This window comes from Mauremys reevesii, linkage group 1, assembly GCF_016161935.1.
Source record: "Mauremys reevesii isolate NIE-2019 linkage group 1, ASM1616193v1, whole genome shotgun sequence".
NCBI classification, from domain to species: domain Eukaryota; kingdom Metazoa; phylum Chordata; order Testudines; family Geoemydidae; genus Mauremys; species Mauremys reevesii.
In genome coordinates this window covers 345,421,219-345,444,087 of record NC_052623.1, presented here as the reverse complement: position 1 = coordinate 345,444,087, position 22,869 = coordinate 345,421,219, and the positions used below count along the sequence as shown (strand labels likewise).

Here is a 22,869-nt window from a genome sequence, read left to right as displayed (position 1 = left end):
CGCTCAGACATGCTTAGTATTATTTTATAGCATCTGAAACTATATTAGGCAGTTCACAGGCACATAAAGAAAGATATTTAGATTGTGAGCACTTTGGAGCAGGGACCATCTCTTAGTTCTGTGTTTCTACAGTGCCTACCACAATGGGGCTTAGTCAATGACTGTGTGGCTCTTAGGCACCACTGCAGTACCTAGGGGCATGGGTGAATTCTCTATCACTTGTAGTCTTTACATCAAGACTGGATATCGTTCTAAAAGATATATTATCACTGCAACAGAAGTTGTGGACTTGGTGCAGAAATTATTGGGTGAGGTTCTTTGGCCTGTGTTATGAGAAGAGGTCAAATTAGATGGCGACTTGTGGCCTTAAGAGTTGTGAATCTATGAATACAGATAATAAGTCTCTGCCCCAAAGAGCTTAAAATAGTACTGGAGACAAGAGAAATGAAGCCCTGCACCAAGAGAGCAGGGAGGGGAAGAGGCAGACAAGGATCATGAGTTTGCTTTCGTGGCTAGGCCCACATCTTGGTGACATGTTCTTTAAATAGATGTTTTGTTTTATAGGATAAATAGGATTATGATTAAAGCTGACTCTTTGCTTGGGGTTTTTTTGTTTGGTGGAGGGAGAAGGGTAGAAGGGGTGAGTATGAGTAGTGGAGGAGGAGCTAAGGGGAAAGAAGAATGGAGGAGGATGATAGAAAAGGTAGGAGAGGAAAGGGGAAGAGTAGACCAGAAATTGGCAGGGGAATGTGTGATCTGGTAGCAAATTAAACGTGGGAGACAGAGGGATGAGAGAACAGACAGTTCGTCAGACAGCAGGTGTAAATAAAAACAGTCCTAAAGGTATGTTTGGGGTTCCGATTGCATCTCCTTGTGGCTGATGTGTAGTATATACATTACATGGCCCCCTGCTCCAAATTTTGCTGCTGGAAGAGTCAGGAATGCTCTAGGAGCTGGAGCTTTAAGCTCTTCCCACCGCTGCTGGGGCAGCCTAGTGTCCTCAATGACTCCTGGGGAATCCAGGGTGGGGTGTGGTGATGGAAGCTGCAGTCCAGCCTGCTGCTCCCTGGTGCCAGCATACACAGCCCTTGGCTTCATGGAAATTTAAGTTGAAAACCCCTAATTCACATCAGTGTGTAAACCTTTAGAAAATAGCAGCGCCTCAGGGTACTTGGCAGAAGTGAGTGGGGATTTTGCTACGGCGTAACTCATCACATATGTTTTAATGAATTAGACCTACAGAAAGAAAGAAGTGAATTCTTCCCCACTTGTTAATTTCACTCTCCCTACCTCCATTTTCTGTCTCCGTTTCCCCGCAGCCATCTGTCTTGTATTACTGCATAGCACCAACGGCCTCTATATTAATCACAGTTCTTGCTTTCACCCATCGGAGCAACATGAGCAACTGGTTCTCACAGCTCTCTCTGACTTGGTTCTTCAGATCACTAATCACATCAATTTCCTTTAGAATTCCATTCCCTTAAGTGTTTCTCCCCCAGCATCTTGATCATTATGAGGTCTGGTCTGGCCTGGCCTGGGGAGGAAGGTTGGCCCACTGATTGGGGCACTAGTCTGGGTCTTGGAAGACATGGCCTTCCTGTGTGACTTGGACTAGTCGCTTAGTGTCTCTGTTCTTCAGTTCTCTACACATGGGGATATTGCGAGGATAAATACATTATAGACAGTGTAGAACGGGGTGAGCAAACTTTTTGGCCTGAGGGCCGCAACTGGCTATGGAAATTGTATGGTGGGCCAGGAATGCCTGGCGGGAGAGGAGGACTCTATGGGATGTAGTGGGGGCTCTATAAGGGATGTTACTGAGGTGGGGGAAGGGGGGGACTCTTGGGGTGTGGCCCGGGAGGGGTCTCTACAGGGGTGGTGCTGGGGCCTCCTAGCAGCCATGCCAGCAGAGGCACCTAGGTGGTCATACCAGGCACCACCATGGGCAGAGGCACCCTAGCTGGGACAGGTGCAGCCCCTGGGCAGTTTTGAGGCTCTCGAGGGTGGAGCTGTTGGAGACCTGGAAGGGACTGGGCATGCTGCTGCATAGCGAGGGGCTGCCATGTAGGGGCAGGGGTTCCAATCCCAGAAACAGCACGGTGAAGTCACGCCTGCGCAGTATGGCTTTGCGCATGCCAGAAGATGCTGGAATTGTGAGTCGGGGGCTGCAGAGTGCCAGGCAGGCAGAGTGGGGCAAGCCCCTGACCCCGCTCCCCAGTGGGAGCTCGTGGGCCGGATAAAAACATCTGATGGGCCGGAAGCTGCCCACGGGCCTTAGTTTGCCCACCCCGGTGAAGAAGGTGTGTAAGGTAATGAAGGCCATAGAAGAGCCATAGATAAAATGTGTCCACCACTGTTATCACAAATCCTGTCCTCAGGTGCATGTGTGGAAGTCCTGTTGATATGTGTGAAAAGCAGATTGGGCCATTGTTCTTGCCTTGTTTTCTTCACATGCCCCTACCTTAATTTTTTTTTTTTTTTACATGCAAACTTTTGCTTTATTATAAGAGGGCCAGAAGCTGACAAACATTGTAATATGCATTTCTGCTAAGCATCTTAGAAACGGAAGAACTGAATCCAGTCAGCCACTGAACAGTTGCCTACTACAGACAATGAGAAGTGAAATACAGCTGTAAATTGCATCCGTGTTAGTTACACCATTAAAAGAGTCCCAGCTTCACAGAATTCTCTCTGCACAGCTTTATAATTCCCATTTCCAGAAGGTCAATTGCTTCTCTTCTTATCTCAGGGATATCAATCATTCTCCTTAACTTCTGATCTCTCCAGTTCCAATCCAAAACCAGATACTTCAAGGAGTTCAAGCTAAGGCCATCTTGCTGGGTTATTGCCCTTTGAAACAAAAACCTATAGCCATGCTACTTTAGCATTTAGAAAACTCTTTGAGTACCTTCCCTTCTGCTTTAGAAAGCACCACCCTGAAAAAGATGCAGACGAAGTACTGCAGCCATGCTCACCTACGGCATGATCGTGTGATGTGCTTAGCATCATGTTGCAGGAGACTCTAGCCAGACTGGGCCCCCCAGTGCAGAGAGGAGCCTAAAAGGAGAAGTATGGTACATGGCTGGCTCTGAGAGGTGTGAGTGGTGCAAACTGAGGAAAGAACTTTGGCCCCAGTCCTGCAAAAGGAACTATGTAGGTGGAACCTTGCACTACATGGAGTTCCACTGAAGTTCAGGATCCACCCCTGCAGAGTCAATGGCAGGATCGGAGCCTGCAATGACTGTTAATGTTGTTATTGACATGAGTCACAGCCTGCTCCCATTAAGGTCAATGGCTGCTTTGTCACTGTCTTCAATAGGAGAAGGAGCAAGTCCATTGTTCATATATTCCACTCTCATAAACATTGAGGCATATGTTCTCAGTGCACAGGATTGGGCACCAGGAACCTCTGAGTTCTAATCCGAGCTCTGAAACTGACTCACTCTAGGGCACAGGGCAAGTCCCTTAACTTCTCTGGGTCTAGTTTCCCCCTCTGTAAAATGGGGAAGAGAACACTGGCCTACCTCACAGGCATGCCTGAGGGTTCAGTAGTGTTTGTGTTTGAAGATGCAAATGTCCAGCATACGTGCTCACATACCGTTAATCCTATATTTGAACAGAAGTGTTATCATTTGTTATTTTTTAGTGGCCAAAGTCTGGTACGCTGTTCTTCCCCCATCTCTAAAGTGGGCATAATATTTGCCCTACATCACAGGGCTGTGTGAAGCTTAATTCATCCTAACCTACAAGGCTCTTCATAACCTCACTTCCAGCCATCTCTCTGTACCCATTTCCCCCTAGACTCCTCCCAGTCATCACTCGTTACATCTCCCAAGCCTACTCTTGGCAGATGAGAGCAAGGAGATGGTATCTTATATAGGCTGCAGTATGAGAGAAGGCTGGAAGCCAAGTTCCTCGTCCTCCTTAAATCCCTCCTTGTACACTCTCCTCCAAGCAACTCCTTGTCATGAATAACCTCCACTCCCTCCTCCTCCAGAAGTTTTGTCCTGGGTTCCTTTGCCTTGTTTTATTTAGACTGTTCGCTCTCTGCAGCAGGAAATCTCTATCTGGGCACTCTGTAAATGTACTGCAAGGGGCCAGACTGTGATTTGCTTGCTCACATTAAGTGGCCCCTTTCTTTTGGAGTAGCCCCGTTGTCTTCAGTGGAATTACCTGCCGAGTAAAGTACTACTCAACATGAATAGTTGTGGCAGAACCTGGCCCTTAAACTCCTCAGTGCTCATGAGAAAACCCTGTGCTTTTAAACCCAACATGGCAGGTCAACTTTATAAATATCATGAGCAATGATTTTTGCATTACTGTGGGCATTTTGCTTTGAAAATTCAAAAGCTTCTTTACATGAAAAAGATTAAGGTCATGGGGTTTAAAATTCACTGTTAAGCATTTGCAAATGAAAGCTACCAGCATAGACCTAATTCTCCAGACTTTCATATAATAAATGTGCCTTTTTAAGTTTCAGTGATTTAAAAAAAAGCAAAAAAAAACCCCACAAGCATTTGAATAAATGTTCAACCTCCATCTTCCATGGGAACTCGAGATACAGTAGCTAACAGTTTTAAATGCAAATGAGGCTCAGTTCTTTTGTGTGTGTGTGTCTAGCTCTAATTCTTAGCTCTTTTAGTTTCTCTCGGTTATTGTGGTCTCTTTGCTCCTTGAGACAGAAGGGCAAGTGGCTCCCTCTGACTCTGACAACTGTGATGCTTCATTAGTCAGGCTGTAGGAGGTACGATGACAGCTGTCTAGCTCTCATCCCTCTCCTGGAGATTTAGCATATCAGCTTGGTGACACATGGCCCTCGATTTGAGTTGCTTCCTGAAATCTTCCGTTTGATAGCACAATGCCGCAGAGCTGGCAACTTATAAATGTACATTTGAGCAATTGTGCAACACTGTCTTGTTTTTCTTCACATTACCAAAAGTTCTCTTGACGGGAAGCTGATGATCCTGTGGCCTGACTGTCTTTTATATTTTTTTATGTGCTTGTTTTTGTTTTCAGTCCTCTAATCTCTGCCGGAAGATGATGAGCTAACTCTGCATTCAGATTCACAGTTTTCTTTCAATAAATACTCTTTAAAGCTTTCTGGTTTGGCCTGCTAATATGAGACCTGAGTTTGGGAGGTAGGGAACAAGTCGAGATCGTCTCAGCTCCCAAAATAAATAGTGAGCATTACACAGAATTGGGCCAGGGGATGTTGTGAAGGCCAAGACTATAACAGGTTTAAAAAAAGAGCTAGATACGCTCATGGAGAATAGGTCTATCAGTAGCTATTAGCAAAGATAGTCAGGGTTGCAACCCCATGCTCTGAATGTCTCTAGCCTCTGTTTGCCAGAAGCAGGGACTGGATGACAGGGGATGGATCATTTGATGATTTCCTGTTCTGTTCATTCGCTCTGAAGCACCTGGCATTGGCCACTGTCGGAAGACAGAATACTGGGCTAGATGGACCTTTGGTCTGACCCAGTACAGATGTTCTTATGTTGGCTAAGAGATTCTATGTACCATGAATGACTGTGGAGCCCTACATGTTGGCAACATGTGCAGTTTTTGGTCTTGTTACATTTAGCTGTATGACTTTTTTTATTTTTTCCCCAGCTCCTGAAGTGCTGGCCCAGAAACCCTACAGCAAAGCAGTGGATTGTTGGTCCATTGGGGTAATTGCATACATTTTGTAAGTATCCGTTAATTTTATAACTACAGGGTTTGTAACACATTCACCTGTGTATATTCTTCCTCTGATCAAGGGAATCTCATCCCAATTGGCTGAGCCCACAGCAGTTGGAATCCTGGACAAGCCTCATCTGATGTGAAAGCTGCCATGTTGGCCCCCGCAGCAGGGATTAAATCACAGGCCTCCAGAGCTAAAAGTTAGAGCAGTTACAGCTTGAGCTGAAGAGCTAAGGCTCTTTAGGTGGCTATGCCTATAACAGTGCTGGGGATCAATGGGCAGCAGCTGAAATCTTCTGTGTGTGTGTGAATGTGTGAGGTCAACCTCTAGTGGTTGGCCTACAGGGAAGAGAAGGGACCTGCTGCTTGTGATGTCTATGGGAGATTCCCTTCAGCTCAAGTGAGGAATGCCGAATTATAAATATCAGCATTCTGGGCCCAGCTCCCTGTGCGTGTATGTGGGTTAGATAGTAATTGTGCATGTTGTCTGCAGCATTAGATTCTTTACATCAATTGGCATTTGTACCAAGTCTGGTTCCTTTGCTGCAATAGGCTGGCTCAGATAGGCCAGACAGGGCACAGCTAACATGACAAACTTGTTCTCTTTGTACACTGAAGCAGGGAACAACCCTGTTGCTACTAAGTATAACAGAAGCCAAGTTAGACCTGTTGATGCTTATATTTCCAGTGATATTATTTTTTCATTTTATACAACTGTCACAGTCAAATAAGTCTGCAGCAAAAAGCGACTGAAGTGCCACAGCATCAAATTGTTCCTACTTTGTTCCTTTTCCCTTTGTGTAAACATTTGATGGCTTGTCAACATGAATAACTTTTGCATAATGCAGCAGAGCTATTTTTGTCTACACACTATTTAATTGCTGCATTATCCATTGCTGCACAGTGCATATTGTTTGTCTGTCAACCGCATTTTCTTTTAGTCCTGAGTATAAATTTTATGACTTGTTTTCCCCAGTGCCACCCAAATGGTTGTTTACCTCTTTTTTAAGTATATTGCACGGTTTTTCTTTAACAACAACACAATCCTGAATAATGTCAGATTTCTGACTCATTTGCTGTTCTGCTTGCGTGTCTGCAATGTTCTCCTCTGAAAACGTCATTGAGTGCTGGATTTTCCTCAGAGCAAATTTTAACAGCAGAAGGAGGCAAAAGAATTTTGCAGAGAGAATCAAAGCTATTGGCACTGCTAAATCCTTAGATCCAAATCCTGCCTTGTGCAGTCTCAGGAGCACTGAAGGAGCAGAGCTATTGTGGGGCAGGATGGACAAATATTAAATAGGGCTGTCAAGCAATTAAAAAAATTAATCACAATTAATCGCACTGTTAAACAATAATAGAATACCATTTATTTAAATATTTTGGATGTTTTCTACATTTTCTAATATATTGATTTCAATTACAACACAGCATACAAAGTATACAGTGCTCACTTTATATTTATTTTTATTACAAATATTTGCACTGTAAAAAACAAATGAAATAGTATTTTTCAATTCACCACATACAAGTACTGTAGTGCAATCTCTTTATCATGGAAATTGAACTAACAAATGTAGAATTATGTAAAAAAAACCGCATTCAAAAATAAAACAACGTAAAATTTTAGAGCTTGCAAATCCACTCAGTCCTACTTCTTGTTCAGCCAATCACTCACACAAACAAGTTGGTTTACATTTGCAGGAAATAATGCTGCCTACTTCTTGTTTACAGTGTCACCTAAAAGTGAGAACAGGCTTTCGCATGGCACTGTTGTAGCCAGCGTTGCAAGAGATTTACATGCAAGATCCGCTAAAGATTCATATGTCCCTTCATGCTTCAACCACCATTCCAGAGGACATACCTCCATGCTGATGATTAGGGCCCTACCAAATTCACGGTCCATTTTGATCAATTTCATGGTCATAGGCTTTTAAAAGGAGTAAATTTCATCATTTCAGCTATTTAAATCTGAAATCTCATGGTGGTGTAATTATAGGGGTCCTGTCACAAAAGGAGCTGTGGGGAGGTATAAAGATTATTGTGGGGTGGGGGGTGCGGTACTGCTACCCTTACTTCTGTGCTGCTGCTGGCAGCGTCGCTGCCTCCAGAGCTGGGGGGCTGGAGAGTGGCGGCTGCTGGTTGGGAGCATGGTATGGTATTGCCAACCTTATTTCTGCGCTGCTGCCTGCAGAGCTGGGCCCTCAGTCAGCAGCTGCCACTCTCCAGTCACCCAGCTCTGAAGGCAGCAGCGCAGAAGCAAGGGTGGCATGGTATGGTATCACCACCCTTATTTCTGTGCTGCTGCTGGAGGGATGCTGCCTTCAGAGCTGTGCACCCGGCCAACAGTCACCACTCTCTGGCCCCCAAGCTCTGAAGGCAGCGCAGAAGTAAGGGTGGCAATACCGCGACCCCTCTCACCCCAAAATAACCTTGTGACCACCCTGCAACTCCCTCTTGGGCAGGACCCCCAATTTGAGAAACACTGGTCTCCCCCAGGAAATCTGTATACTATAGGGTAAAAGCACCTAAAAGACCAGATTTCATAGGGGGAGACCAGATTTCACGGTCCATGACGCATTTTTCATGGCCATGAATTTGGAACCCTACTGATGATGGGTTCTGCTCAATAATGATCCAAAGTAGTGCGGACTGACGCATGTTCACTTTCCCTTATCTGAGTCGGATGCCACCAGCAGAAGGTTGATTTTATTTTTTGGTGGTTCGGGTTCTGTAGTTTCTGCAGCGGAGTGTTGCTCTTTTAAGACTTTTGAAAGCATGCTCCATACCTCATCCCTCTGTGATTTTGGAAGGCACTTTAGTTTCTTAAACCTTGGGTCAAGTGCTGTAGCTATCTTTAGAAATCTCACATTGGTACCTTCTTTGTGTTTTTGTCAAATCTGCACTGAAAGTGTTCTTAAAATGAAAAACATGTGCTGGGTCATTGTCCGAGACAGCTATAACATGAAATATATGGCAGAATGCCGGTAAAACAGCAGGAGACGTACCATTCTCCCCCCAAGGAGTTCAGTCAAAAATTTAATTAACACATTATTTTTTAACGAGAGTCATCAGCATGGTGTATGTCCTCTGGAATGGTGGCCAAAGCATGAAGGGGCATATGAATGTTTAGCATATCTGGCACGTAATTACCTTGCAATGCCAGCTACAAAAGTGCTCTGTGAATACCTGTTCTCACTTTCTGGTGACATTGTAAATAAGAAGCAAGCACATTATCTCCCGTAACTGAAAACAAACTTGTTTGTCTTAGTGATTGGCTGAACAAGAAGTAGGACTGAGTGGAGTTGTAGGTGCTAAAGTTTTACATTGTTTTGTTTTTGAGTGCAGTTATGTCACACACAAAAATCTACATTTCTAAGTTGCGTTTTCATGATAAAGAGATTGCACTACAGTACTTGTCTGACGTGAATTGAAAAATATTATTTCTTTTGTTTATATTATTTTTATTACAAATATTTGCACTGTAAAAATGATAAAGTGATCACTATATGCTTTGTATTCTGTGTTGTAATTGAAATCAAGATATCTGAAAATAAATTTCAATTGGTATTCTATTGCTTAACAGTGCAATTAAAATTTTGATTAATCACGCTAAATTTTTTAAATTGCGATTAATTTTTTTGAGTTAATTGTGGGAGTTAACTGCCATTAATCGACAGCCCTAATATTAAATAATTTAGAGATCACTGGGAACTCATTAATACTCCTTTTAAAAGGAGTGGCATTCTCTGCCCTCAAGACCTGCCGTCTAACAGCTGCAAATATGCACATTGCTGAGTGAAGCACTCCTCCTCATGTGTTTTCCTGAAGCTTGAATCTTAGGTTAGAGGGACAGTCTAGCAAGGTTTTTCTGTCCATTTCTAAGTCAAGTCCTCAGTCCTGCCTATGCTAAGCATGGGACTTCAGCCTGGCTCAGAGGCTAGATGGTAGAGAATAGCAGGCCAGAGGCTTGGCCACTACTAGCTTTTCTTTCCCGGTTACAGTTCAGTGTAAAATTTTTACCATAGAAATACTTGTGTTGATCTGGCTACACACAAGCAGGCCTGGCTAGTGCTGCCTGGTTATGCAGAGATAAAATTAGTCCATGTTCTCTCCATGTCCTCAGCTCCATTCAGCCATGGCACATGCAATCAAATGCTTTTTGCTGCAAGCAGGAAAGCAGGAGCTGAGCTCATGAAGATGATCAACAATGTACCCCCCCAGCACTTGGTTAAGAAATACATCCTCCCAGTGATCTGTGTGTAACTATCAGATGGAAGGTTTCCGTCCTGCCCTTGAGACGTGGCTCAAGCAATGTTACCAATTTACACTTTTTTTTTTCACACCAGTGAAACAATGTTTTTTGCTGGCATCAATGCAACAGTATCTCCTATTTGTTTTCAAAATCAATTTGTGCTTGTGTTTTTCAAAAAAGATACACATACTTTTCTGAAGTCTTAAAATTCCACCTACCCTATCAGGAATTTCCTGCCCAGCAGGGTGAAATCCACTGAATAACAATGAGGTCCTATAAGAAGAGGTGGAATTTTAAGGCTTCTGGATTAGCTATCTAATAGGAATCTAATTTTGCTATATACATTAAAAAGTATAATAATAACAATGATTTGCCACTCCATTACTCCGACATCCCATCTCCAGTAATACCCAATACCTGATGCTTTGAAAGAAAGTGGAAGCCCCTGTGATGGATTTAGCCAATGGTACATGTTCGGTGAAAAAGAGAATGGGATTCCCTCCCAGTCTTCATAGTAAATAGCCCTGCAGGCTTTTTGATACCACATTGATGGGAACAGTATTAGTGCCTAGACTGGATGAAGAGAGAGTGACCAGTTTTGGATCTTCAGGTAAGATGATAATTGGCCTGAGATGAGTGACTGCATTTGACTTTATACTTGTATACTTCCAAAATAACTCTCTCAACTAGGCAGAGAATGCTACTGTATCTAGACTGGCTAAAAAGTTCCAGTGGGTGAAGGTGAAGCCAATATCTGCTTAACAAACCAGGCTGTTAGTTCCGATCATTGGGTTGAGGGGAGTCAGATTCAAAGTAATTTCTGTGCAGAACAGAAAACATTTACCAGCGCTTACTTCCTCTTAGCATGTCACTGTTGTTGAATTTAAAAAGATGGCAGTTTAGGGGAACCCAATTCAGAAGCAGGGCATAAATGAAAAATGTTTAAAAATATTGTTACTTTTAGTGCTTTAACTACGTCCAAACAGAAATACACACTCTCCCAGGATAGTCTTGAGCTTATGACATTGAGAAAACAAGCTATTTCTTATGCATTGCTATTTTTGATTAATAGTTGGCTATATAATAGATCATAAGCACACAGGAAAATGTAACCCTGATACGTGAAGATGTCTTAGGAAATACTTCCCTTCTTTCAGTGCCAGCCACTAATGCTTTTTTTTTAAAATCACATCCATATTTCAGCATCTGCAGCAATGGAGTTTTATTGTATCAAAAACTAATTTTATATAAAAAGTCATTACTCACAAGAACTAATTTTAGCAGCTTGAAACTTCCTGTTATTCCAGTTGTAACATTTTCCAGTTTGAAATAGCTTCATTGTAGGGCTCCTTTTCCCACTGGTGTCAAGGCAGTTTTGGTTTGTGTTCAGTTTAATAGAAAAAAGAGTGAGAGACTTTATCAAATTCCTATCCCATGGGTTTGAACCCACACGGACAAGCTCATGAATGCCAGGTGGCTAAAATTCTGGTCCCTCAGATTCCTTTACATGGCGAAGATTAAGTTAATAGAAGCAAAAAATGGAAAATTGCATTATAAAGTTGAAAAGAGTCATGGGCTGCAGCACGTTCTGCTTGAGCCTCTGATTATTTATATTTAACAAATCATTGATAGAGTAGCATCGTTACTGTTTTATTATTATTATTTGTTAAACAACAATGATCTGTAGAAGGCAGTCCCCTTCCCAAAGACTGTGCCATCCCTGTTGTTGGGTTGTTTTTTACTTTGATGTAGATGTGCATGAAATGATTCTAACAACTTACATTATATAACACTTTTTCTTGAAATTTTCCCAAAGTACAGTACAAAATGTAACAGCCTGATATACAGGAAATAATTCCCACTACCACTGAGACAGAGCCCCCCACAGGGAGAATTGTGGCAGGTTTAGCAATACCAAACGTCACTACCCAATACCTTAGAAGAGGAAATGAGCAATGACATCCATTTGACACTGCAGGGGGAATTAATGAAAGCAAAATGTGGTTACCCATGTTGGGACCCAGGATGCCAGATTTAAACCCTGAGAAAATACAATCCAAAATCAGTCCTTCAGTAGCTTCATTATCCTTGTAAATGTGCTCAGTGTTCTCTTTATTGTTGTGCCCTGGAGAGCCGTACAGTTCAATCAGAGGTGACAGTGTCAGCCAGAACGAGTGTGTCAGCTCAAAATGAGAAAAATACATATATTCCAACAATAAGTAACACTTGGACAACTTCCCATACAGGCATTGCTTCAAAGTCAGACCTGTCTGCCCCAGGCCTTACCTCTACCCATGACAGAGTGTAAAAGGGGAACACTCACCTCTATGCTGCCCTGGGGACAGGCGTGAGTGCAGCAGGTGATTACCCCTTTTCAGTTATAGTCCTGTCCTTCAGCTTCTCCAAGGGCTTCTGGGCTTTCACCTTATTATGGGCACTTTGTGGGTCTGGGCCCTTGAACAGTTAGGGTCTTCCCCAGCTGGACTCTACTGAGGTGAAGGCTTCTGTTGATGCCCTGTCTTTTGGGAGTGGCTAGAGGAGGCTGGGTCCACCCTCTCCCCTGGGCTCCAATCCGGGGTCCAATGGTGGGCAGCTATGTCCTGCACGTTAGGATGCTATGCAGCTGCCCCCGGACCACTTCCTACCCAGATTGCCCTTCTGCTCATGGAGTAAATTACAGAATCACAAATAAAGTCTCGGACCTTCCCAAGTCTCTCCTTTGTAGGTCCGATCAGGTCTGTTTTCCCAAGTCTCAGGCCATAAGAGCTCCTGGGAAGTACTTCCCCAGAACTCAGAGCAGAGTTCTGCTCCCTTCCACTGCCTACTCTCCTCTAAGCTGCTCTGCTTCCCCTTATAAGCCCCATCTCCAGCTTGTACAGACTTTGCAGGTATGGTTGGGCAGGGCTGCCTGGGCCCATTGCTGCTCCTTAACCCCTTATTCTCTAGTGTGGGGTTTGTGCACCCCTCACACACAGATTTCAACATGTGCTATTATATCAATAAAGAGTGTGCATGATTTACCCTGGTACGTCCTGCATTGATTGCAAGCTATACGCTGACAATATGCATGTGATGTGTAGAGCCGCTCCTGTAAGTGGAATCACAACCATTACGCAGTGGGAACGTGTGTAGCTTGTTTGGTTTTGCTTTGCTTTGGTAAGGAAATAGGTACATTAAGCAAGCCCCTACAGCACTTGCCCTAGAACATCAGAAAACATGGTTCTCTTTTGCAAGTCCAGCTGTGTTTTTCTTATTAGCATCCCATTTTATTATTTGGTTACAGGGTGGGAGTACATTTGGGGAAGGGTGGGAATGGTAGGCACAGAGAAAACATAAGAAACAGCCAGTTGCTATTTCCGACGTGGCAAGAGCCTTAAATAGTCCTTAAAGTGCTTATGCCTTTGGTGAAACTTCAAGAAAATGATGACAGCTAACAATTGATTGAAACTCCCCCAGGGTGAACTAGGATTTTCCCACTGGAGAGAGATTGTGTATTTTATTTCGACTATTCACATAACTAAAGAAATATAGCGAAACCTTCTGAAAGTGAGTTCGTTTTTTTCACACAGGATCTTCATAATGGGCCAAATCTAAGTCACAAGGATTTTGGCTAAGTAAGGATCAAGTAAAAACTAGGTAAGAACCTTGGAATTTGGCCCAGAAAGTGGAATCCCACTACAACTCACTGCCATCACAAATTGCAAGTGGGATGACTTTGGGACTCTGAGCAGGGTCCTTTCCCATTTTGCGTTGCAAAGCCAGTCCATGCTCTGTGTAAAATCCAAACTCATCTCCCTTCCTGGGCTTTGGCTCTATTAAACAGATTAACAATAAGATGACATAAAATTCTACTCACACCTTCTCTCCATACTTGGCTACTCCTGGGGTTCCTCTCTCAGAGCTGTCCTGCCCACACCCTATATCATTTTTCCCTAGAAAATTGCTGCTATCTCCGATATATCAAGATAGTGGTACTGAATGACCTGGCTCAATGAGTTGACAGAACCCACTTACTCCTAACAGGGTGGGGTGTTTCAGTTGAACACTGCCAGCCACATACAGGTTCTTCCCTATGTTCAGCATTAACAGAGTTTAACTCTATGCTAGTTCACCTATTAGCAGGTTCTGTTGCATTGCCCATAGTAGGAGACCTTGGAAAAGTGTTAATGTCAGGGATAGTTAATAATAGCTAATCAGCTGGAGCAAGAGCTTGTTCTTGCACTGTGATGAGAGGAACATGCAAATATCTGAATGGAGTGGGGAAATGACTCCCTTAGTTCTGGACTTGTCAGCAGAGCTGACCATATGCAGAGAGTGGAGCACATTCCTCTCGGGGATGGTGCAGTGCAGGCCCTCCTGGAGGAGCTCTAGAAGGGATTGCTCCTGCTAAGGGAGAATCTCTCCTGGAGCTCTTTCTTAGGCATATGCTTCTGTACGGCTCCCTAGCACAAGGCAGTATTTAACTGCCACCGTCTGTCCCTGCAGCTACCTGAAGGTGGAACATTTTTCAGCCATAAACCTCTGTAAACCTAACTTAGCTCTTGTACCTTGGCCAAAGTAATCAGTATACTGTACACTTTACATGAGTTATTACTCTCGCTAGAGCCGCCTGAGAGGACATGCATATGCCTGTTCGCTGGAACAGGAAGGAGCGTGCAGACCACAAGAGCCAGGGTTTGTAATTTCCTCAGGACGTTTTTTTGTTTGTTTTTTAAGGAGGATACTGGGAAATGAAGGAGAGGGGCCAAGAGCTATGGAGCCTCTCTTATCTAGATCACGGGATAAGAACCCACCTAGGGAAAGAGAGAGAGATTTCGACCACCCTGCAGACTGGTTAAAACAAAAAGTTAAATAAATAAATAAATAAAAATAGTGAAATTTATATCAATAATTGTATGTAACAATTATGTACATTTTATTTAAATAAGCAGCTCTTCTCCCTGCAGCACAGCAATACAATTCGGTATAACCCACAGGTAGCAAATGAGCCATTCATAAGTTTATATTTCCCTCCCTGCCCTTACAGATCTTCACTCTTCAGTCCCAATATTCCATACCGTAGGGGAAACACCTTTCAGGATGTGGGCCTGAGGCTCCTCAGTCCCCAAGTCTCTTCAGCCCTTTTGGAAATGTCACCCTTAGTGCGCCAGGGTGGGTGAGGTAATATATTTTATTGGATCAACTTCTGTAGGTGAGAGAGACAACAAGTTGGTCCAATAAAAGCTATTGCCTCACCCACCTTGCCTCTGTAGCCTGCAAAGTGAGCAGCACTCTCCCACTCTGGCATGGAAAGGCTACAGAGTAGAGATCACACAGAGAGAGAGGCTAGAATTCTAGTCACTTTCCATTCTATGTGGAAAGCTTTCACTACTGCCCTTTGCTGAAGAGCGAAACTGGCTAGGTTCCTTTGTATGCAGATCTCTACACCTGAAGGTATCTGCACAGGTAAGATAACCATAATGGTATTATTCAGGATGAATAGCTTCCTCTCTGTGTGCATATCGTGGGGGCATGATCAGTCCCTGTGACTGTGGGCTCTGAACGTTGATATTTGCCATAATAATGTAGGTTACGTTAACATTCTTAAGCAGTCATAGAGTTAAGTAACTATGGCGCTTTATCCCAGTTGTCTGAATTATTTTTATTTTATGTTTTCATTGATCAGGCATGTGGCATGTTATGTCTTGTTTAGATGCATAGATAGACTGTTGTGATCATGTAGTCTGACTTCCTGCATAACTCAAGCCATAGAATTTCACTGCATCGAGTCCAATATCTTGTGGCTGAGTTAGAACATGTCTTCTAGAAACATTTCCAATCTTGATTTAAATGTAAGAGCTTGGCTGGTGTGAAAACATTTTATAGGCCTTTGATGAGAGCACTTGCCCAAATGGGACACCTCTCAACAACAGAGTATATCAGCTTTGAAAGATAAAAGGCCAGATTTCAACCTCAGTGATACCATAGTAAATCCAGAGTAACACTACAAATTCCTGTGGAGTTACTCCAGATTTATTCTGTTGTGCCTTAGATCAGGATCTGGCCCAGTATATAAAATATATCTGTAAAGCAGACTGAATCTTCAGAGTTAACAAAATATTGATAATTTTACTGTGTGTGTTAAGTGGGTTCAAATAACCTTAAGGGCAGGAAGCTGGCTCTCTGTTATAAATAACGCTACTATTTTATATTTTACAGATTTTTTTCTCTCACTCCTGTTGGTGCTACAGAGTAATGTTTCAGCTAGATCCTTATTCTGTTTACAATGGTTGGCTCTCTTGAATTAAGTACTTTATTCAGGTTAATCATCCTGGGGGTTAAGAAAACCTTATGAAAGTATTATACGAGTTCTGTGTCAGACAGGTGTGTGAACGTAGAATTCACATCAGGGCCTAAAGAGAAATGTAATCGGGGTGCTTGAATTCTCATCACTTTTTTATGAGCTGCTGCCCTGTCAAGATTTGCTCTGTCATGGGATGGGCAGGAGTAAAGCCACCTTGTTGTGGTCTTCTCTTTCTCCCTAAGATATTGGCAGCTTGGGCCAGCAAGTCAGAAGCAAATTCTTTCTCTGGGAAGGGTAGAAGAGTAATGCTGTGATAGTTGCAGTAGTCTCATTTGCTGCCTTTGTTTCCAAAGCGGGAAAATAATGCCTTTTTGCCAGAAGGATGGACTGACTGTTCTCCAGATGATTGAACAGTGTGTGCAGCCACTAGCAACAGCTGATCTATCACTTTTTAACCGATCTGCAGGAATTCCACAGACTCTTGCCTCCTTATTTCCCTTACTCTTCTTTACAACGCTGTGGAGTTTGTCGATAGCGAATTCACCAGGATCGTTTTGTGTGTAATGGGTCAATTCATCAGCAGCCTTAATGTCAGGGTGCAAAGAAATTGGAGGTACATTTCAAGTTCACTCCAGGATGCCCCGCACTCCGCTTCTGTATTGATTAGCTGGCCAAAACTGGAGTAGACCACTCTGAGTGAATTACATTTCTCCTCAGTGAGGTCGCGCAAGTGTTTATATTAGGAGGCAACATCGTTTCTGGCAGAAGCTGTGACAATCAGGTTCCAGACACCCTCGGGGGGCTCTGAACCACAAAGAATAAGCAATTGAATTAACTGATTGTATACAATATCATGGTACTATAAAAGTGTATTGAGTAAGGTCTTTTATGAAAGCCAGTGACACACTGGTGATTAATATAATTGTGAAATGCATGTATTAACACTATATGAGGAATTATGGATACTCATTGATATTATGCTTTAAAGTCTGTGACCAAACAAAGGGAGAAACAGGTTTTCTTCCAGACAGGAGGGAAGGCAGCTATCTCCCTGTCACCAATGAAATAAAGCATTGTAGAACCAACACAATGGACGCCCCATTTACATAAGAGTCAACAGGAGGATGGGAAGACCATAGGAAGAGGAGAATAGCAGGGAGTCATCCTGACTCTGGGAGCAAAATAATGAGTTTGGGGAAATATAAGGAAAAGCAAAAAGCTGTGTTGGTACCTGTCATTTGGGGACAAAAGGAGCAACACCCTCTGGTTCTGTGAACAGTGGATCTTTCTGGCGTGAAGGCTGGAGATGCTGGTAGCTTGATGTAAGTGAGAAAGCTGCTCAGGCCAAGATTGTAGCTTGTTAAAGTTATGTTTCAGTTACTAGACAGCATGTTATTTTTGTTTTGTTTGTAACCAGATCTCTCTCTTTTTCTCTTGCTTAGTATCACTTAAATCTGCATTCTTTAGTATTACTATAAACCACCTCAGTGCTGTTATATTAAAGTGTGGGTCCTCAGCTAATCTAACAGGCTGGGTTGCGCATGGCCTCTTTGGAGGCAGCATACTTAATTTCTGTGAGTGACCAGTGAGAGGGACTGGACACTGCAGAGAGACACCTCTTGGGAACTGGGGTTCATGAAATGATACTTGCAAGGCAAGGTTTAGACTGGCAGAGTCTCAAGGAGTTTGCTGGTGAGGCAGACAAACCAGTTGGCAAGGAGCTGTCACACCATGTAAGCTCCAGCAAAGCTCTGCTTCCTCATGTGAGATGGCTTTGATTTCCATAAAAGGTTTGCAGTCAGTATTGATTGCTTTATTACAAGTACCCGGTAGCTTACAATATGTGACCACACATTACTTCTCAAATGAGCCATGCAATGCTCTTCAGTGATGGTTAAGGATTAACAGAGATCCAGGGCTTCTTGGGCACTTTGTTTGGGGTCCAGTGTTGGTCATAGTGGCATTGATTGTGTGGGATCTGAAGTCCTTTCAGGCAGGTTCAGTATCAGTACACTCTGGCAGGGTCTCAGACCTGTTCAGTATTTCAGCTGCATAGCGATTTCGAATGCTATCGATTTTTAGGTTAGATAAATCAAATTTTGGTTACCCAATCATTGCTTTGCCTGTGCTTTTTAGTCTAAGACAAATTTGCAGAGACTACTTTATGTTCTTCAGTGGCAGATGGATAGTTTTCAATTATAAGAGATTATCATGTAATCAAACATCTTCTTTGTTGGGCCGTCGTTACTCTGCCAAGTAAATTGGTGAATTTGCTTCCTGTGAAACCAGGTGTTCATAATGACAAGCTCTTGAGAAACACACAACTGTAAAAAGTGTTCACCGTCCAGGGTAACAGGGCACTCCACTTGAAACCGGCTGCCAACTAGACATGGAACAACGTTAACCGGGACGACTTAAAGTGAGGAGTTACTGTATATATAATGCTTTGGTGGTCAGTATCCTGATAGATGGGACTGAAACATGGCCCCCACTGTCAAGATTAAAAAGATTAATTCAGTACCATTCAGATTGAGCATCTTTGAATGATCGAAAACATTGAATGGTAGAAATTCAAGCCAAATGAAGATACCTGTCTTCTAACTAAACAGGTCCTGTGCTCTCAAACAGTTACCCAGTGCTCTCTAAGGTGGTATGGTCTTTTGTTCCAAATGCCTACCAACTTCTCTGCTATAATCATCTTCGACTTTGACCCAGTGAATGCAGGATGGAAAAGACCTCCTCAAACACAGTGGCCGAACAGCATCAATAAACACCTGTCCCTCATAGGTGTAACATGCCAGATTTGACACAGGACAGAACATTATGGAAGCACCTGGCCCCTACGCTGCTCAAGTGACAGCATGAGAACTAACCTAATCTAAAGATAAGTGATGAAGATTGGTGCAACTCAGTGCAGACACAGTACTTGGAACAGAGCAGATAGAAAGGTCCTGTGTTACTGTGAGCAAAAGCACAATTCGCTTAAATGCTGGATCAGTCTCTAAAGTACATTTGTCATTTTACAGTTGTGGTGTTCAGACCTGTATGTAAAACAAGACAGCTGGGGAAAATCTTTGAACGCTTTAATTAAAATGCCACTGCTCATCTGGTCTAACTATACAGACAATGTTTTATGTATGCTAACATTCTAGTTATCTTAGTGCTAAGCTTCCAAAATGCCTAGCTATAAATACATAGGGCCAGGAGATTTGCCTAAGTGAAGATAAAACAAGGATTCTGGGATTGGATCTTTTTTTGTTATATGGATGCAAAAGATCAAGCATTAAATTATTTGTAGTTCTTTGTCAAATATACCCTTGTTAGCATCTAGATACCATGAGGGCTGGAGCTAGATAAATATGCTAGGTACATAGGGGGAGAGATGATATGACACCTACAAGAAATTAGCCAACTAATAATGGGTAGGTTGAGATGCAGTTGGGTAGAGCTAGAATGTATTTATTTAATTTTATATCTATATATAATATATATATATATATATAATTATCTATATTTTGAGTGTATTCACCCTCCCTTGCCCTTTATCAATATGTTGCTTTTCCCCTTAAATTGTAAGCTCTTTGGGGCAGGGACTGTGTGGGTAAACAGTGCCTAATGCATTGTGGGTACTACCCAAATCCAAATAATAATGATTGATAAGTACAGCTTTTCTTTAGCAGTGATTCAGGAGTTTTATTTTCTGTGGGACATTAAGAGTAAGATGGGATGGATGGGCAAGGAACCTTCCCCTCATAGCTAGTGCCTGTGGCACAAAAGGGAGGGTACACCTGCACTACAGCTGCCTTTAATGCAGATGTACCAGAGAGTGCTCAGGGCTAGTCCTGATGCTTGCCCCTACCTTGCCCCAGCCAGCAGAGCTTGTTACAGGAGCCATGTTCCTTTGTGCGCTCCAGAGTTCCAAGGGTAGGGGATGCCGGCCTCTGCACTCTCACCACATTGGAGCTGCATGGGCCCTAAACCACTGGAAGGAAGTCGATTTAAATTGTGTGTGGACTGTTTTGGGGACCAGAGACTTCAGAAGGGCTAAGGAAGGCCATGGAGAAAGGTCCCAACAGTGATAGAGGCTGTGCCGGGGGTTCTGATCTCTCTCTGCAACACAGAGCAGCACTCCATGAAAACTTCCTCTACTCCCTCAGAGGGGCAGAAATGGCTGAAGGGCTCATGGCTATTGTGTCTGATCCTATGGGTCCATTGGCCAAATGCCCCCTGAAAAGGGAGCCGGGGGTGGGGTGAGGGGCACAGATGCCTCTGCAACTCTGAGGCTGTAGTAGCTACTGTGCTGGGGTTTCCATGGAGAATTCCTGCATAAAGCCCATCTTCATCTTTGCTTCGCACAAGGGTCAGAATTGGGCCTTCAGCAATCAGGACTCTGTCTGTAGCTGCAACAAGGCACTTGCTCCTGACCAAAGAGAGCATCTCTTAGAGAAGCACGTGACTCTTTTGGGAAGCTTTAATGGTGCCATGTATTTCAGTCATGATTCACGATTATGAATTCCTCCTCCTCATTTGTTACCTTCTCCCAGAAAGTGATTAAAGTACTTCACATCCGCTGATCTGTTTTGTTTATTAGGCTCTGTGGATATCCTCCATTTTATGATGAAAATGACTCCAAGCTCTTTGAGCAGATTCTTAAGGCGGAATATGAATTTGACTCTCCATATTGGGATGACATCTCAGACTCTGGTAAGGAGCTCGTTTAATTGCAATAGCCATGTCTTGCACATTCTTTCATATTACTGACGTCTACCATGCATACTTTCCAAGAGTGAAATTTAGATCTCCATAGTATGCCTAACTCCTGTTAACTTGAGGTCAGAGGGAGTTAACTTGAGGTCAACTGAGGGCAGGATTTTAACCCAAATATTTTTTAAGCATCATGGGAAATTATTTCCATGAGAGCCTCAAATTAAGTCCTGTCTCCTCCCAGTGTCAGGCATAAAGCACCCAAACTTGACTTGTAGAGAAGACCATGAAATGAGAATTGGTATTCAGCCCCAAGAAAACAACATACTTTCATTTTTCCAGCACATCTGAATAAAATCCACTTTTTTCATCTGTCTCCAATAATAGAAAACAAGATAATTCAGCTTTTTTTCCTGAATGTGTATTGCTGGCCTGATTGATGAATCTGTGCAGTGTAAACAGGAAAGAAGCAAACCCAGGAAATCAATGGCTTCCAAATGAAAATGGCTTAAAACAACAAGGAAAGAAAAATCCCATCAATCCCCTGGGAAGGGAGGGCATGTGGTCTAGTAGTTATAGCACTAGGCTGGGAATCAGAAGTTCTGGATTCCATTCATGAATCTGCCAGACTTGCTGTTTAACCCAGGCATGTTATTGAGGTATGTGTACACTGGAGTTTGAGGTATAATTTCCAGCTCGGACAGATGTACATGTGCTATTTCTGATCAAATTAGCATGTTAAAAATATCAGTGTATCTGGCACAGCACAGGTGGCAGGATGGGACAGCCACCCAATTATGTACTGGAGTCCCAGGCCGGGTTGTGCTTGGGGCAGCTAACAACTTCCTAGTGCTACAAAATTTCATACTGTGTACATCTGGTGCCCAGATACCACAGTGATGGTAGAAATCCATCCAGAGGAAGATTTAGGGAATTTAGGAGCACAAAGCTGAAAGTCAGTGGGACTTTTCCTGAGAAATCCCCAGAGTGCTTTTGGGAATCTCCCCCAAATAGATCAGATTAACACCAGGAGCCTAAATCAAGCCACTTCATTCCAAGTTTGGCTTCTCAGACAAGCAGTTAGGTGACATTTTTCAGGCTGCCCCAGACACCTTTGATGTCCTCCCTTCAATGGTCTTCTCTCCATTTAAAAGTCTCCTGAACACACACTGCTTCAAGCCCAAGTGAGCTGATCACATTCACCACCTATCTTTCTTATATTTGATATTTTAAAAACAGCAGCCAAAACATTAACAGAACCACCCAGATGTGACTTGACTGAAATGAGTAATCACAGGCTCTGTAACCCTCCTTCTTCTTCTTCTCCCCATCCCCTCCCTACTTTTTGTTACTCTCCCTCATGGTGTCACATTTAAAATGTAACACACAAATCCTTTGGGGCCAGTGACTGTGTCTTCTGTGAAGCCGCTAGCTTACTTCTGGGGAGGCCTATTAAATGATTAAATGGTTAAAATAAGAATGTGGAGACTTTTAAATATCTGTCTGACCTCCCTAATACAGAGTTGGAATGCTCAGTCTGTGGGCTCAAACTTGATAATTGACTCCTGGGTCTTTATTATTAATTATTATTATTATTATTATTGATCTTGCCTATTGGGCTACTCTTATGAAAGGCAGATTTCATTTTGATGAGGGTCCCATATGAGTGGGTGGGGGAAGGGGAAGAAAGTCATTGTGTCGTACATCAGTGTCATTAAGACGAACCTTTAAATACCACTGTGTGTCCTTGCTTCTCCAGGCGTCAGCCCAATTGCTTTTGCTTATTTTATTTTGTTTTTTACAGCTAAAGATTTTATTCGGAACTTGATGGAGAAAGACCCTAACAAAAGATATACCTGTGAGCAAGCAGCCCGGCACCCATGGTAAGCAACTAAACACATGACTTCTGTTGCAATGACCTCAAGAAATGAGACTTTTCTTTAAT

The 22,869-nt window shown here is 43.0% G+C and overlaps 1 protein-coding gene across 6 annotated transcripts in view; it reads left to right on the top strand.

The window, feature by feature from the left end:
• The window catches only part of CAMK1D (calcium/calmodulin dependent protein kinase ID), a 351,475-nt gene that overhangs the window by 303,922 nt on the left and 24,684 nt on the right, over positions 1-22,869 (top strand). For all 6 annotated transcript variants that reach the window (XM_039519397.1, XM_039519401.1, XM_039519399.1 and 3 more), the window contains 3 exons: positions 5,614-5,689; positions 20,812-20,924; positions 22,729-22,807. In XM_039519397.1, the coding sequence (XP_039375331.1) occupies positions 5,614-5,689; positions 20,812-20,924; positions 22,729-22,807 (268 nt within the window). The remainder of the gene's footprint in view (positions 1-5,613; positions 5,690-20,811; positions 20,925-22,728; positions 22,808-22,869) is intronic.